At 44.1% G+C, this 17849-nt stretch overlaps 2 protein-coding genes across 4 annotated transcripts in view; one reads left to right on the top strand and one right to left on the bottom strand.

The window, feature by feature from the left end:
* The window catches only part of ralgapa2 (Ral GTPase activating protein catalytic subunit alpha 2), a 94345-nt gene extending 88215 nt beyond the window's left edge, over positions 1-6130 (top strand). For 2 of the 3 annotated variants that reach the window (XM_080042440.1, XM_080042442.1), the window contains one exon: positions 4158-6130. In XM_080042440.1, coding sequence (XP_079898566.1) covers positions 4158-4315 — 158 coding nt within the window. In that variant the 3' untranslated portion in view covers positions 4316-6130. Of the gene's footprint in view, positions 1-1540; positions 1584-4157 lie in introns of all 3 variants that reach the window. The other variant, XM_080042441.1, reaches the window with a different exon arrangement.
* A 4145-nt stretch (positions 6131-10275) lies between these two features.
* On the bottom strand, positions 10276-11769 carry insm1b (insulinoma-associated 1b; the record flags this gene model as incomplete). Its single annotated transcript, XM_080041945.1, has 1 exon — positions 10276-11769. The coding sequence occupies one exon, from the start codon at positions 11767-11769 to the stop codon at positions 10276-10278; it is 1494 nt and encodes a 497-aa protein (XP_079898071.1).
* Between the last annotated feature and the right edge of the window lie 6080 nt (positions 11770-17849).

Raw genomic sequence — 17849 nt, forward strand, 5'->3', positions numbered from 1 at the left:
TTTTATTTTCAATCAATTTGTCCATGAATGCACTCTAGCAGCTGATCCCAGCTACCATATTATTGTTATTGTATGTTTTCATGTGTTCTTATCAACTATATTTAGAAACTGAAGGCTGTTTTTTTACAAAACCATAGGCATGCTGTATTTCATGCTTCATGCCTCATATACAGTATATGTTATGCATATAAGTTTCCTTTATGTATGTAATCTGTCATGCCTGATCATCTGTGTATCATCAAGCATATAGCTTCAAAGCAGTGATGGCTGGCTGACACTGCTCCCATGCCCTTTGCCTTTGTTGTGTGTGTGTGTGTGTGTGTGTGTGTGTGTGTGTGTGTGTGTGTGTGTGTGTGTGTGTGTGTGTGTGTGTGTGTGTGTGTGTGTGTGTGTGTGTGTGTGTGTGTGTGTGTGTGTGTGTGTGTGTGTGTGTGTGTGTGTGTGTGTGTGTGTGTGTGTTTGTTCGTATGTGAGTCTGTCCATCCATATGTCTGTCCTCTCCATCCTGCTCTGGCGCCCATTCGCTGCCACTAACATGTCATCATGCTCCATGACAGCGTGCAGGCGCTGGCCGGGGATGGTTTGGGACATGGAGTACCCCTGGGCCAAACTGGACTGTAAGACTCTTGCCTGCTTCCTCCACACTAGGCATGACGCCCAGCCACTTCCATCCATCTCTCCATTCATTTAGGTCACTGTGAACCCCACCATCGGCACATTACTGGGGGCTGCGCTTAATTTAGCAAAGCAGGTCTCGCATTCAAGCGTGGATTCTGCTAATTGCTAAATGAAGCGCTCCCTGCAGTGTTTTCACCTGTTAGCACCTAGCCTCTGTCCTCTCCTGTTTATCATCCATCTCTTGACCATTTTGGCTTGTCATGTCAGTAACCTCCACATCCTAGTCCTCCGTGATCCTGAATGCAACCTCACTCCGGTCCTAGCAAGTCACTGCTTCCTGCATGAGCTGCACCACCTGTCGTACAGTCTCTATCCACAATGCTCTGGCCCTGCCGTGTTGCACCGCTTTGCTCACTTTATACTGTTTTGTCATTTTGTGTTCATCCTCCTCCAAAACCTTTTTCAAAAATGAATGACTGCGCACGAGAAAGCCATGCCTTAAAAGCCCCCATGTCACTCTGAGGTCTTTTACTCTCACCCTTTGCCCTCTCTAGTAGTTACACTGGTGGTGAGTGTTTCTCAGCCTGTCGTTGCCATGTGAACTGCCCGCCATCCGTGCTTTGGATTTCAAAATGACTTACTTTTTGAAATTGGGGATGGATTTTTGTCAGTGACCATCATCTTCAGAATAACACCACTTGTCGATTAACTCATTAACCAAATCAGTTAACCCTTTGTCTGACTTTTAAACCGTTTCAGTGACAACTAACTTGGACGCCACACATGCTGTCTGAAAAGCCCTCCACTGTTACCCTCCAATCATTGACTTTTCAGCAGCGTTGTGTTGTGTTCTGCTGCAGTGTGTGTGTGTGTGTGTCCACTACTCTCTCACATGATGCTCTACTCTGTTTTTCCTTTTTAGATTAAAAATATCTTTAAAGGTCCAAATACGTTTTATGGCGAAGGTAAGCCCCAAGACAAGCCAGAAGCTTGTTCTCCGTCCAGCGGAATACCAATCCTTCGCTCCTTCTCTCATCCTGGCTGTTCCCCCCCTCCCTCCCTTTTTTTCGTTCAGCACTAACCAAGCTTTATTTACTGAGTGGGACAGAGAAACCAGGCTGTTACTTGAGGGAGCTGTCCTACTGTTTAGGCCAGGCTGGTAATTGAAAGTGATGCACGGTGGGGACAATTAGCACCTAACTAAGTAGCAGCATGAACAATACGGCTACACTTCTGGCCTTAGCTTCTGCATGTGGCGCTCCTTTATCTCTTCCCCCAGCAAACACTTTTCTCTTTTCTTTCCGTCCTTTTTTTCGATCCCTCCTCCCCCCTCATTTTCCTCCTGTTGGAGTGTGCCTGTTTGCCCGGGGCAGACTCTGAGACTAACACCTGCCGCACTGGAAGACGTCTTTGTCATCCAAAGCCTTGTTTGAACTGCTGCAAGAGGGGGCGACCAATGGGATAGCAGGGCCATTTAAAGACTCTCTTTGTTTTCTTTCTCTCTCGGTCTCTCCGTTCTTCTCTCCGTCTGAAAATGTACCTCACTGTAAAGGCAGTTTGGGCTGATGACCATGAGAACACATTAGGCTATTCTCCATCTGGATTATTTTTTCACTCAGCAACTTTCTAAGAAAATAAATTCTCGCTTAAGTCCATACAGTTAAGAGCATTATTTGGTAACCAATGCAACCACAGTCACACTGCCACAGTGGGAGTGATGACTGTTTAGTGTGACATGTTTGAATGGCCGCTAAACGAAAAGGGAAGTCTGCTGAGTGGGTGGTGAACTGTACCATTCGATTGTCTACATATACAGTGCTGCTTGAAAGTATGTGAACCCCTTGAGCCTTTTGGAGTTTTTTTTATTTTAACCATTATTAATTCATTTCTATCAATAGCTACCAGTATTTTTTATATGAAATAACAGATGTTTCTTTATCCATTCAACATGTTTCTTTTACAGAAATAAATTGTAAAAACAGATAAAACTAATTATTTGACAACTTTTGTATGTGCAAAAGTTTGTGAACCCTGAGCTGCATTGCTTAAATCGAGCAGGTAAACACAATCAGGTGGGCCAAATTGAGTGATGAAATAGACCAATGTAATGAGAGATCTTTAGGGAAGACATTTGGTGGCTCAGGGTTCACAAACTTTTGCACATACAACAGTTGCCATTAATTTGTTTTATCTCTTTTAACAATTGATTTCTGGAAAATAAAAATGTTAAATTGATAAACAAACATCTGTTATTTCATATAAAAAATACTGGTTTTGATAAAATGAATTAATTATGGTTTAACACAATACAATTCCAAAATACTCAAGGGGTTCACAAACGTTCAAGCAGCACTGTATATTAGCTTTATTAGGTGGTCGTCTGGCCTTCCTCCTGTCTCTACAGCATATGCAGCCAGATTTGAGTTTAGAAAACAAAGCATTTACTGTAGGAATGAGAGGAATAATACGGGAATGCTGGCTTTGTTCCGTCCGTTAAGGCCAGCCCACATTTTTGGCCAAGCCAGTCCGTTCCTTTTTGTATAATCGTATGCAAATTTGAGAATGCGTGTTCTTGGGACCCCTTCACCTCCCCTCCAGCCCCTTCACAATGCACACGCCCAATGTTTCATCCATAAGCCCAGCCCTGGATGCTGCCGGTGTCCACTGTGCTGCTGAGTGTCTGTTACTCCGGCCATCTGCCACTCCTTTTAGTCGCTGCAACTTGAGATGCCTTTCGAAAAAATGGCAGGAAAGAAAAGGGATAGGAAAGAAAATAGGCAAGCAGATGCCATCTCAACAAAGCAGAAAAGTTGTTTAAACTGGAGGCATGGCGCAGAGGCGCGCGGGGGGGCACGGTTTGGTCTTGGTCAGGGGTACACTGAGGCGTTCACAATACTTGATTGTCCTCACCAGCATTTGATGCCCACCTCCCAGCTTATTACCATTTGCCATCCCGTTTTTGGTGGGAAAAGGACAATGTTTGACAATAGGAAGGCTACACGTGTTCACAACAAGAGAATAATGTGTAATTTTATTTTGATTCAAAGCAGTCTGCTGTCACACTGCGAATGGAATACAGTTTTCTTGTTTTTTTTCTGCAGGTAGCCACAAAGGTTACCTTTCATCTCTTTATATCTTATAAGCATCTGGAAAAACTGGGTTGGGGGGGGAAAAGGCAGCTTTTCTTTTAACAAGCTTTGCTTTTCTACAGCATGTGAAAAAGGCATGTGATTTCTGAAATATTTTTATTCGCTTTCTCACAACTCTGTTCTGACGACTTAAAAGCGTGTTGAACAAACTGAAATCCTATACAAACCAGTTTGTATCATACATTTTGGGAATGTTGGTGAAAATCCTATGGACTGGGTAATGTTGATTGTGGCAGCAGTCACATGCATGACAAAGCATGCTGGGATAAACGGCAATCACACACCAAGCCCAGTGTGGAACTCTGCCATGTCTGACCAGCTCTGTCTCTCTGTCGTTTTTTTTTTTCTTCTTGTCTCTAAACTGTCCCTCTCCGTCTCTCTCTCTCCCAGGCTCCTTCACCGGCAGCACGAGCACCGAAGCCTCAAATGCCACGGCAACCACGGACTCTGTCGACCAGGTTTCTCCTACCATGCCCCGTGCCACAAAGAACAGAGTTTCCGGAAAACTCCGCCGATCAGCCAGCGCTATAAGCAAATCCTCAAACTGAGCCCCTACCTACCTGCCTCCCTACCTACCCCAAAGTGCAGCCTTTTATCGTTCCTCCAAGAACCTCACACCCAGCCGTGACTGCAAGAGTTTTTATTCTTTTCTTTTCTTTTTTTTTCTTGGTGTGTTTTGTTTGTCCTTGTTTTAATTGTGTGTCATGTAACTGGAGCATATTGCAATTTTTTAATTTAAGTGGCAATCATTGATTTTGTTGATACATTTCCATTTGTTGTGGTGTTTTTAACTGCTTGATCCAGATGGACAAGTGACTAAGCTATTTATGTTCATCCCGGTGGTTTCAGCTGGAGAGTCAGCATCATAGGAAGACTCGATGGAGAAGTCCTAAAGCAACCTGTGTTTAAAAATGATCTTCTAGGGCAGTCTTGATGCACTGGAGAAGAAAAAGTTCTTACTATAGTAAGGGAATGGGAAACTGCTTCACCCTGTTTCTATGTCTCATCTATGTCAACACTTATTGTGACAAAGCACTGAATGACACTGCTGTAAATGGCACCTTTGCTAAAGCTGCACAAGAGATTGTGTCCATTTATAGACGTGTCTGCCTTTTTACCTCCTCCTGCACCTGCCACAACCTTTCCGTGTCATAGATACCACTTCAGGCCAAGACAGGATGATGTCGTCCTGCTCGTTAGCAACAGTCTTGACCATGTTTATGGACCATCTCCCTACAGTGAAGAGGAGCAAAAGACTGATGCATCATGGGGAATCCCTCCCCAGAGGGATTTGTACTCCCGGCGCTGCTACACAGACCAGTCCCAGTAGTATGTGCAGTCAGAGGCTTTTTTTTTAATTGTTATGAACCCCAGAGTGGACAATCAATGACGTCTGTCTAACCTGCGTTGAACAGAAATGAGTTTGGCTTCTTTTTGTTTTTATCACCACTCTAATTCTCCATTTTAAATGAATTCCGATGGATTGTGTCATGATTTGATTTATGCAACCTCGCTGGAATGAGAAAAGACTGCGTTTGTAATTGTTTTCTGATGTGGTTAACATAGGCTCATGTCCGGTAATTGAATAAGTCCCTCCTGTCTCTTTCCTTTCGCCATCAGTTTCCCCTGTCCTGAGAAAAGCGAAGACATCGACATTCCAGCGTTCCCGACCAATGTTTTTTTGCACTCGCTGTCCTTGATTTACTAGCATTGAATGTTTCTCTTCGTACTCGGGCTTTAAGTTTTATTTTTTATTTCTGTGTGTATAGAAAGGACTATTGGATGGATTATTTTTGCTGTTTATCATGTATTCATGTGCTGATTAGGAAAACTACCGCCGTAGCCTCAGGTGAATCTTAACTCCGTGTGTGTGTGTGTGTGTGTGTGTGTGTGTGTGTGTGTGTGTGTGTGTGTGTGTGTGTGTGTGTGTGTGTGTGTGTGTGTGTGTGTGTGTGTGTGTGTGTGTGTGTGTGTGTGTGTGTGTGTGTGTGTGTGTGTGTGTGTGTGTGTGATTTTTCTGAGGGAGCTTCTCACTGTGCCTGTGTAACGTCTGTCCTATTAAGATGCTGTCTCACGCCACACCCCTCAGTCCCCATAATCTCGTTTGACTTTTTCTCTTGTTCTTCGTCTGATGCAAACCATGGCCTGCTTGCATCACATCTACTCGTTAGCAGTAGAAACTAAACAAAATGTTTTCCTCGCCTAAAGGTCTAGGTCTTGTGCTTCCCACAACAAAAAAACAACGTCAACAACAGATGGACTGTGGAATCTGTTTAGTCTTTTATCATAGGTGGTGTGCTGGCCCGTCTTTTATCTCTGAATAGAATCAAGTGGTAGTGACGCCCCCTCTTTCCTATGTTCCTCTCCACACAGGAGGGAGGGAGGGGGGTGGGGGGGGGGGGGCTTGGTTGGTTGGTTTAGGTGGCATGCCAGAGCTGAACTCTATCAGTCCTCCTAGCAACGGCAGGGCCGGCGTTCTCACTTTTTCGACCTGCCCGCCCAGGGTTGTCATGGTAGCCAGGTGTTCTTTCCCCCCTCCCTACACACAAACACACACACTATACACTCACACCCTCTGAGGGCTCCACCCAAGCTGCAACACTATCCCCATCTGTTGCACTACTATATGCCTTACTTTCCCCCCTATGCCCTCCTGTCAATTTTCTTCGTTCTGTCAAATCTCCCCTCCTTTTTTTTTTATATATAACCCCAGAGCAGAAAATGGGCGAATACAAACAGCGGGAGGATCAACTCTTTTTTTCTGCTTTTTCTTTCTTTCCTTTCTTTCTTTTTTGAAGAATGTATAGATACACAGGCCTGGATCACATCCATGGTTTTCATTTCCCCCAAAAGCCACTTGAAGGAAACCACCCAGGATGCTGATCTAAAGATTGTAGGTCTAGGTGATAGATGATGTCTGTTTAAGGGGACTGTGCTCCCCCTTTGGTGGCTTTTAGTATGCTGGAGATGTTAGTTTGGACCAAGATAAGGATTTGCGTGTACATGAAGAAATTCTGCTTGTGTTAGTCTTAGTATGTTTTTTTTGTTTGTTTGTTTGTTTTTTGCTTTTCTTCTGGTTTTAGAAATCCTTGTACATTGTGTCAAATTTGAGGGCTTCCGCGTCCTCCGAAATATAAATATATGAATGCCTGTAATATAATCTTTGTATAAGAGAAAGAGGAAAAAAAGCTTGAAGATTTCGTCCTTACCTGTCAACATATCAAACTGTTTTTAACGACCGAAGTCCTGCTATCTTTATTAGAAATGTGAAAATTGAGACATTTCATTAAATCAATTTTAAATCTATGTACGTTTGTCTTTTTTCACTCTCAACCACACATCGGCCAATTATGCAACCTCAGAGGTGTGTGTGTGTGTGTGTGTGTGTGTGTGTGTGTGTGTGTGTGTGTTGACATGATGGTGCTGTTACCATGGGCTTCCTGACCCTGGCCCGGAGAGTGCTAGCAGCAGCAGCAAGGGTAACCTGACCCTCCTCCCATCTGTCTCCCCTGCTGCTCAGCCTTGCTTTGGGGACAGCAGTATAATGGAACCTCACCATGAGGTACAGGTGCAAGGGGTTGCAGCACCTACGAGTGCCCTGCCTCGCATAAAGACGCAAGAAACACACTTGACCGTAATGGGAGCCTTAAAAACTGCCTGTGTGAGAAAGCACACTAATGTTACCTAATTTTCACCCGTCTCAGCGCTGTTTGCCTTCATCATTGACTCTGAGATGGTTTACAACAGAACAGGCACCAGCCTCTCAGAGGGAGGCTTACATTCTCTCTGATAACTACCAAATTGTAATATTTCATGTGTTACACTGCAGGCTGTAGTGTTCAAATCACACTGTCTTGATGCATTGTGACTGGTGCCTTAGGGGGGAGTGACACTCATTTAAAAAAAGTTGGTGTTCTTTTTGGTCTTGGAAAGGCACAGAGTAGGCCTATAAATGAGCAGGAACAAGTCTCAGTGTTACTAAGATTCATTTAATGTAGCCTAAGGGAATTGTTTATCCTTACAACAGATTAAAGCTATAGTGTGTAACTTTTTCATATCGGCTCAACAAAACAATCTGTATTTTTCCGTATGGCTGTGTTTCTAGACTGGTGCCACGCCACCCCTGAACACTGGCCCAGGAGCTCAGGAAAATCTTAAGAAGCGCCTAAGAAACGTTTCAGTTGTTGATTCTACTGAATTAAAAAATCCCGGACGTCCAGTTGAAGGTATAAAATCCATGCACGGTCGATCACTGAAGGCTTACCTCATGTATATACACAACAGTGTTGTTGTAATTACTGATAATTATACTCATGGGGAAACAGAAGTTACGCACTATAGCTTTAAGTTTAACCATCAGTGAAAATGCTCCAGATGAACTCCATCTTGGCAGAATGGGTCTATATAATATGCCAAGTCTGAAGAGGCCCAGTCTGAAGCTGCCTGCTAATGTACAGCTAACTTAATGCTTTACAGGTGCTGGGGGTCTGATATGAAGCCATTTGATCCCCGGTGGGTCCTTAATCAGAAGAAAAGCAACCAATATCAGACAGATGTTCTATACTGCTCCAGAGGTGAGCTGTGATCCGCCACCTCTTTGTCCCCCTGTCATGTCCTGACATGGCATTAAGGCGGGAATTTATGACTAGGCTCCTAAGTGCTTCTCTACGGCAGCGAAACGGCGTCTATTGAGCCACTGCAGCGATGATTTACTGCAAATCAGTCTGATAAACGATGGGGGGATCGAAGGCAAAGGTTTGGCTAAAGGGGCGTCAAAGGTTTATTTTCCCTGTTCCGAGTTGACTGGACTAGACTCGAACCATTTTGGAATGAGGGAGATGGTGACGAAGAGAGGCTGACATTGTAGGCTTATCAAAGTAATAGGGTGTGAAAAGATGCTTAATGTATCTGGCTTGGCCCGCGGACCTCACTTTGGACAAGGGGAACCAGCTTTAAATCGGCCATAACAGCAGCAGATTAAAACAGCATCTTGAAAAATCTTTGGGGTGCAGAAAGTATCTGCATTTTAATTTAAAAACGGGACCTAAATCAATACGACTTGGCCTAGAATAAAAAATAAATGGAGTGAGAGGCAAAACATTTTATTATAAAGTTCATTACTGCACAGGGTAGGTTAATTGTTTCATTTAGACAAATTCAAAGGCCTTTTTTTCCCCAAAGTGGGCGAAAAAGGAAACCTCTTCTACATGTGTCTTGTTATCCATGTCATATTGGCATGATCATGGGCTTTTGGAAATATTTAGCTTTTATCCAATCACTTCCCTTAGAAATTAAGTTAATCAACACTGTGAACGTGTTCCTTTCCTTCAGCCTGACAAAGTGACACCACCTGGAGACACGCAAATCTTTTTGAAAATATTTTTTTTTATTCCGATAGACGACAACGATATACACATACAATCAAAGCGCTATAAAAGCCAACATTTAAGAAAAATAACTTATCCTTAAAAAGATTGCATCTAAGGTAAGAGCTTTACGTTTTTTTATTCTTTTCGAAAGAGCTGTGGAGATTGAAGATTAAAACCCGACCCACGACAATTAGCACAACTCATACTGTAAATCTGACCCAAAAACAAACGAAAAACATTTTGGCTATACGACATGTAAACTGCCAGAACGATTCACAGAAGAGATCACAACAAACACAACAATAAGTTACATAAAATAATTAGAATAAATAAATAAATAAATAAACATATGATGAAAAATATTGCAACCATCTTCAATAATAATCATAATAATAAAATATGTGCCAGCATTCAAATTAAAACAGTCTATGTTGACTTCTTTTTAAGGCAGTTATACAGCGGGATTTGGATGTGTATGTAAAGGCTATGTCGGACTAGGCTTCTTTAGTTACTAAAGGCATTTGTGGTTCTACTAAACAGGGAATGCTTCACTCACTCACTTTTTTTTGTTTCCCACCGATACAAAGTTGATAAGTTCGGCCATTCACAAACTAGCGTAAAGCTACAGTGAGAGAGAGAGAGAAAGAGAGAGAAAGACAGAGAGAAAGACAGAGAGAGAGAGAGAGCAATCACGGTCGGTGAATCCAAAAGGCTTTGATGGGGGGACGATAAGATGATTTCTGAGAATCTTAAGACATTTCTTAGGTCTAGAAGCTATCATTGAACACATGTGCTGTCCTAGAAAAATACCCTTTAACAGTCAAACTAACGCTTTGTATTCCTTCTTTTTTCTTCTTCTTGATAAACTAATTTGAGAAAAGGAAAATCTCAAAATAGGCCTATATGTAATTCAAATATAGACAGAAGCATTCAACAATCACTGATTGGCATGGAAAAGACACCTCAATGAACACCACTTAAACATCAAACCGCGCTGCCTTTCATTGGCCTACAGTTATGGCAGTGAGCATCACAAACGTTTACTTTTTTTTCTCTTTTTACTTCCCCAAAAGCCATTTTTTGTTTCTCCCTTTTTTTCCCCTCCCAAATCAAAGGCACAAGTTTAGTGTTGTCTTGTTTTAGCAGGCGGGGCGCACCGGCATTTGGAGCAGGATCACCTGCCTGTTCTCCGAGGGGTGGCACTTGTTTATGTGCCTGGTGAGCCCCGGCGAGCTGTAGAGCGTGGCGGGGCAGTACTTGCACGGGTAGATCTGGGAGGAGTGCATGAGGCGCAGGTGTCTCTCCTGGCCGGCCCTGCTGGTGAAACTCTCCCCGCACACCGGGCACAGCAGGCAGTCCACCGGGCTCAGGTTGAGAGGGCTTTGGTTTGACGCTTCCTCTGAGGATGATGAAGATGATGATGCTGCTGAGGCTTTGGAGGAAGAGGAGGAGACCGGGACCGGAGCCTGCTCTGCCGCGCGGTCGCCGGTTTGAAACCCGTGCTCCTCCAGCACTTTCTTTTGCAAGGCCTGGTGTCCCAAGATGTGTTTTCTTAGATACGCCTGACGCTTGAACCTCTTCCCGCAGTACTGGCAGTCATACAAGCCGTCTTCAGATCCAGACTCGGACAGACCTGGACTCGGGGTTTCTCTGTCACTCATCATGTCTTTGGCTTCGTCGGAGATTGACTTGACACCCATCGGTGGTGGGATTTTGGCTGTTTCAGGTTTGGAGCCCTGTGCTGGGGGGGACAGCGCCGGCACGCCGGTGGTCCTCGGTTTGTGCCAGCGGCGGTGAGAGGCGAGGTTGGCCGGACAGCTGAACATCTTGTCGCACTCGGGACACCGGTATTCGACCCTGACGATGCGGGAGCACTTGTGCTGAGCCAGGGAGAAGGGGTCCGCGTACGCTTCCTTGCACAGCTGACACACGAACTCCCCCAAAGGCTTGTTCCCTTCTGAGGACGACCTCGGCTTCGCCTCCACCGGTCCCTCTTTGATTTTGAGACCGAGCACGGGAGAAGTCGTCATCTCGTCTTCGAAGTTGAGTTTGCGGATGGCTTTGGGTTTTTTGGAGGCGGGTTTAGATTTGCGCTCTGTGCCGTCAGCTGCGGGTCTTTTGGTGCCGGCGGCCCGGTTGCTTGGTGCCGGGAGGCTGCTAGTGGTGGTGCTGGTGGTGCTGGTGGTGCCGACGCGGCTGCTGTTGCTGGTTCCGATTTTCAGATCGACCGGGGCGTACAGGAGGTGGTCCAGGCCGGAGAGGGAGGCAGGTGTCGGGAATGATTCGGCAGAAATGGGCGAGCCCAGATTGAAACTTCGCTGGAAATATCCCCTGTCGTGCTCCTTGCTGACGGGCCGGGTGGGGCTGTAAAGGGCTTGGCACACCGACTCTGGGTTGCCGAACTGTGCCGGCTTCTCCAGTCTTGGCACCGGCGCCTGAGCGGCTATGAAACCCGGTGATGCTGCGGGGCGGTCCGGACTAGACGCCACAAACATCGGTGGGGAGGGGTCCATAGTGTAGCACGGCAAGGCAGCTGGGGTGGGATGCTCCTGGAGGTCATCTTCGTCCGACCGAGTCCTGTAGGAAACATGTGCAGATTTCTTGTTTCTTTTTACCAGGAATCCTTTGGGCATCTTGGCGAGTGATAGCGGAAAGGCACTTCGGGGAGGCGGGCGAAGTCTCGAGTATCCAGGTTTGTTAAAAATATGGCAACACTAGAAGCTTGTGGGACTTTATCTCTCCCCCAGTATATCGATCCTTCTGCTGCTGAAATGTTTTCGTCTCCAAGGCATAGCTCCACTCTTTTTATGCCGGAATGATGCTATTGTTCTCGCCCCCCTCTGTTGCAGCATCCCCGACCAATGGGATGAAACCAAGATCCCAGTGGATTTGATTGTGGGAGGGCTCTTAGCCTGGGTTTGGTGGATTTCGTTGGAGGATGTGCAGATAGCTTAGCAGATGTACTGGCGGTTTATTACATTAATGTGTGCGCTCGGCCCCTCCCCAGCAGAGGCACACGCCGGGACCCTCCTCTTTTTACGGTCTGATGGGCCCCTATACAACTGCGCACGTGCCACGGCTTTGTGGCGCTCCTCTGGGGGGCCCGACACTGCCAAAAGGAAATGTCCGTCACTGCCACAATCATCACAATTTAGAGTTAAGATGGGGATGAGACAAGCTTGGTTAAATACAAACCAAAACCTCTGTTTCTTTCAATGTCTGCTGTGATGTTGTTAGATGGGGGCAATTCACCTAATGGACACATCTGTAGGAACAGATTCTCCCAATTCAGGGTGTCAGGTTGTTGGGGTTTTTACGTCCACACAGTTTACAGTTGTTTATTTTCGCTATCCACGCTCCAGCCTCTTTTACGCACGACCTTTACGCACGTCACGCAGGCCCCTCCAACAAACCAAATAAGCCAGTTTTTTTATAGACCTTTATTTTATTATGTCTTAAATACACACTATAGGGGGAGTGTTTCTTTATTTTAGGGCACGTGTCTGTCTCGGTAGTTTAACTCGACATATAAATCAGACATCTCGCTGCATACATAAGTAATAAGAAGAAGGCCCTCTGGTCTTTGTGCACAATAGCCAAGTCTGCCCGTGCTGGATATCCCTGTCTTTTTCTTTTTTTTTTTTCGTTTGAAAGGCAAATTGACCTCTTAACTGTGAAACGGGACTCACGGCCAATCTGGTCCACTGCTAGGCGCGTGCTGGGCGGAATCAGTGCTGCAGACAAAGAAGGCCGCTGACGAGGCTTGTGTTGTAAAATGCTGCAAAGATATCCAAAGCTAAAATGAACCTGCTGCTGTTGGCTAATGCAGACTGGAACTGTTGTTTGTACATATGGGCTTTTTTCAGGGTGTTAATTGTCTGCTCAAAAAGCTTAAACGTTTCTAGAATTAAGTTTGCATTAAATTGAATACAATTAGTATACAAGTAAAGATGTTAATGGTTTGTTGCTCAATCATTTATTTAGATGAAACTCAATTTTTCAGTAAAACTGTCCAATTCTGCAGCCTCCTGTCCGCCTAACAAAGACAACTTTCGGGACAAATATATCTGGCCTATTTTCTTTACAGGCTCCCCTATAGTTTCTCTTCATATCACATGTATTGTGTACTTTTTTCTCTCTCTTTCGTTCTAATGGTTAAATGTAGGCTGCCGTGCGCCACTTGGCAGAGAGCGCATTCTTTTCCCCTTTAGTCGACAGACCAGGGAGGAATTAATCTCCATCGTCGTACATTGTTCCCCTCATTTGCATAAAGCTGCAGTATGACCAAGTCAAATAATTACACAATCGGAGCCGAGCCACAGGCCTGCGCCTCTCTTCTTTCAATAGGCCTCTGTGTCCCCGTGCCTTCTCACCTGCCTGACAGCACACCGTTATTTAGGTTAGAGAGGGTTAAATGACAGATTTGATCAAAGTGTAACAAAAATAGTTTAAATTGTTCAAAAGCTAATAGTCAAACACGTTTTAATCATATCAAAGTTTCAACAACTATTAAAACACTTTTTTAATCATATATTACTGTAGAAATGTAGTCACATAGTGATTGTTAAAAAAAGATGTTATCTTGTTTTGGTTCCCCTGGCTTCCCTGACCCACTTTAATTTTTCCAAAAACCGGAACGTTATTAAAACTTTTTTTGTTCGGTGCAAGTCGTGTTTGCCTCCTCTGTTACTTGTTGTTCTTTCAGGCTTTCATCTATTAGTCGTGGTTTGTTGGGACTACAAGCTTTGATGGCATTTTAACGAGTTCCTCTTTCCCCCGTGATAATGTCTGTGTGGGCGCGTGGGCCGGTGTGCCGGCCTGGCCTTGGCTACACCGACGCATGCGCGTGTTTGATCAGTGGCGCGTGCTGACGGGAAGCATAGGCGCCTAATTAGCATACAGCTGCAGCAGCTTTAAGACAAGGCTCAACTACATGCCGCTCAGCCTTATCGCATGCTATGGGGGTTTTAAATGTTGCTCTCGTTTTTCTTCGTGACCACGGGCTATGCTGTCAGTGTAATTACTTAGATGATATGATAAAAGTTGAAAATACATGAATAAGTAATGTTTTAAGATGTGTTTGTGTCCCTTTATAGCGATGTGTTTACTTTTACAGGCCTAAATGTACCCAGTTTTCTGCAAATAGTCACACTAACATGACGCCTGAGCTGTTGTAGGCCTGATGGTTCATGGTTTAACTTTATAACCAGAGGTTCGAGTGCATTACTTCTATTTCCCAGCGTCTGGCCTCACAACCCAGTTCTTACTTCATTGCACCACCTACAGGAGGAAAAATTATTGCTGAGGACACACGTTGATAGTTTTCTTCCAGTATCCCAAACGTACCACTCAAATCTCTTTGCAGGCATCTCACAATGCTTATTTTGTCAAACATTAACCCTGTTACCCAGGGAGCCATGGAGCATGTTTGGTTATTTCCCAAAAATCAGATTAGCCTTATTCTCACCATACATATACAGAAACCTCCTGTACTTCCCCAGATGAATGATTGGCTCCATGTGCTCGAACCAACCCAAGACAATTTGAAAGTGAAACTGCACACGTAATTGGTGCTCACTACATGGCCACCTTCAATACATTGTCAATCAATTATTGTAATGGATTAGCCAAGGCCCTATTCTGGCCGGGTGTAATCTGATAGAGGGCTCTTTCAGCACCATGGAGAGAGCCAGCGAGGGACCCAGATTTAATCAGGCCGGCTGTGGATACAGCACAGCCTCGGCTTTAGCCTTTGTCCACGGACACTGAGAGCAGGCAGGCACCAACAAGAGAACAATGGCACGGTAGAACAAAAGTGCCAGAGTTTAATGAAGTGATTGGTTTTTAAATAGAGTTATTTACGGGAACACGTTTAAACTATTTTCTGCCGAGAGAAAACAGCCCAGCTCAGTTCTCCTGTGTTCTTTTCTATTCTGTTCTATTGGTCATTGTTGCTATGTTGCCGTTTTGATTGTTGATGTTTGTTGGTGTGTATTCTCTTATTTCTGAACGAACCTGCACACAGTATGTATTACTATAGGTTAACTAATACATATTTGTTTTTATTTTCAGTTTATTTATGGAACATCTGCTTGGCCTTAGAGCATTTGGCTTTTCCCCTTTAACTAGTCCTGTTGGTCACCAATGAAGGTATTTACTGTATGTGCCCTGGCAGAATAAATACACCATCAGCAGAATCCATAATGTGGCTTAATATTTGACTAACATTTCAGCAGAAAAGAAAAGTTTCACTAGTTACATGAATGTTATGGGTTATGTTAATTTAAATATATTCATTAATTTCACCCATGTCAATAGTGTGCCACGGGTTAGTGTAAGGGTTAGGGTTAGTGCCAATCCAATCCTAACCTGGAACACCACCTGTAGGCAATATCAGGGGAGTCAACATGTCACCGTGAAGCACACTGTAAAGCCTGTAAAGAGCCACAGTAGTGAAAGATTCATAGCAAGATTCTGGAGCGGAAGTCGGACCCAGAAGATCAATGGGGGAAATTGCCTGTTTGGCCACGAGAGCAACATAGAGGACACTGTCTAGACTTTAAGTGTACTTTATAAGGATGCCCACGAGACCAGGTTACTGTGAAAAGCCCCGTAAAGTGGTAGAGCTCGGAGCTTAAGACTAATGGACCTCGGTGTTGACTGGGGAATGTCCCTGATGCCATCTGTACTTTTGACAATGATGCTGATGACTCTATTAGGACAAGGACAGATGTTCCTGGGCTTTTATTACATTTCTATGGAGCCGGCCCATTAAACGGTCTCTTTGTTACACACACACACATACAAACACACACCCACCCACACACACACACACACACACACACACACACACACACACACACACACAAGCACACACACACAAATACATGTTATTATTTAATTCAATGCCATATCTACAATCAGAACAATCAGCAAAAGATTGCTTCTGGAAAAACCTAGCGAAAAACCCTTTTTGCTTTTAATGCTTGTACCTTGTGTTGTGTGTGGACACGAACAAAGGTTTCAAAGGGACAACACTATAGCTTTCCTTTTCCTTGCAAACAGCCTCTTATTAAGAAGAGCTCTTCCTGCATATCACTTGCCAGAGTCCCGGGGGCATGTTTAGCTCTAATATCCTCATCAAAAACATCCAAGTGTCTGTCCATAATCTCTGCAGTCCATTGGTTGTTTAGGGGTGGAGTCCCCCCAGTCAGAAAGCATGCCCTGGAATGTTAAACACTAATTCACCTCTGAGGCTATAGTGGAGGTGGATAAAGTGATTGTTCTATCTAGTAGCTGATTAAAACGGCTCTGGCCCTGTTTCTCCCCTCTGCGCTCACCTTCTGACGTCCGCCTAGTTCATTTCTGTATTCATGAGCGGATGGGAAAGGCTGCCGTGTTGCAGATAATAAGGCCAGCGGGCACCACATTCGCTGCCACAGGTTTCCCCCTGCCCCGGCTCATTCAATTATATCTCAAGAGTCCTCTGAGGCACAGCTGCACTATGGGGGTGAAGAGGAGCAAATTGAGGTACATTCATGTAGACACACACCCACGCACACACACACGAACACACCTCACAGATACAAAGACGTGGAGGAGGTGCACACACACACGAACACACACTGTGGCATTAGGAAGGCGGCATATAAAGGATCTTAGGCTACTGACAGGCGTTTTGGCTTAGTAGTCAATACATTTCTCACACAAGTAGACGGCAACAAAAAAAAATAGGTCCATCCGCTCTTGTTCACTGAAGATTGTAATGATATTGATAATGACTCTGTGTAAGAAAAATTAAATCAGGACCATTGCTCATTGACGCCATATATGAGGTCACCATTATCTTGATGAGCGTTTGGACAGCAGCTGTATCATCCTAGGAGCATGAAAGATGGACTCTGGCAGACCTAATGGGCCTTATCCTTCATCTGTATTGACACAGAGTTACACATTGCTCGTCTTTCTCATAGCCTTAAACTATTAGTCAGCTAATCTCACTTTTTCATACATTAGGCTCATGTGGAAATCTCTGTTGTATGCAGAACTGCCCTCTTTCCCAATTTATATCCACGATGTTGTATTTCAAACTATAACTCTAAATGTGGACATTTGTACGTACATGGTCAGACCACTCTTTGTAATCTTTTTTATTTTTTTTGTAATTCACATATTTATTAAATGTTCACAGGTGGTATTTGGTCACAGGATTCAGGGACACATGATAAAAATTCATAACACAAAATCCTATATTTCATGGCTTCAATATCATTGCTTTCATGGCGACATATATAAAAAAAATTAAAAAATTAAAAATAAAATAAGAAAACTGAAAATGTGAGAAATACTTCACCCATGTGGAGATAAGAGACAATTTTTAATTTTTTATTTTTTTTCTCTTTGTAATCTTGCTGTAGAAGACTGGTTGCTGTCCATGGTGCTGAACTTCTGCCCGTGAGTTTGCAGTGGCAGCTGCCTCTACAAAACACACAGGGCCACTGGGATACTAGTTGGTGCTCAGTGTGTCAGTGTCTTAAAATCGCTTGAGTAATGAAAGCTAACATAATGAGCATTTAGGGGTTTTGTGACTGGCAATGTGCCCTTAATTAAAGTGTGTTTAACTTGATGTCCAAATTGTACAGTGGTACTGATGCTGTGTTTTATTTATAACATAAAAAAAAATCTATTTGGGAATAAATGTTTATTTTATGTT

Source organism: Ammodytes marinus (assembly GCF_949987685.1).
Source record: "Ammodytes marinus genome assembly, chromosome: 15".
NCBI classification, from domain to species: Eukaryota; Metazoa; Chordata; class Actinopteri; order Uranoscopiformes; family Ammodytidae; genus Ammodytes; species Ammodytes marinus.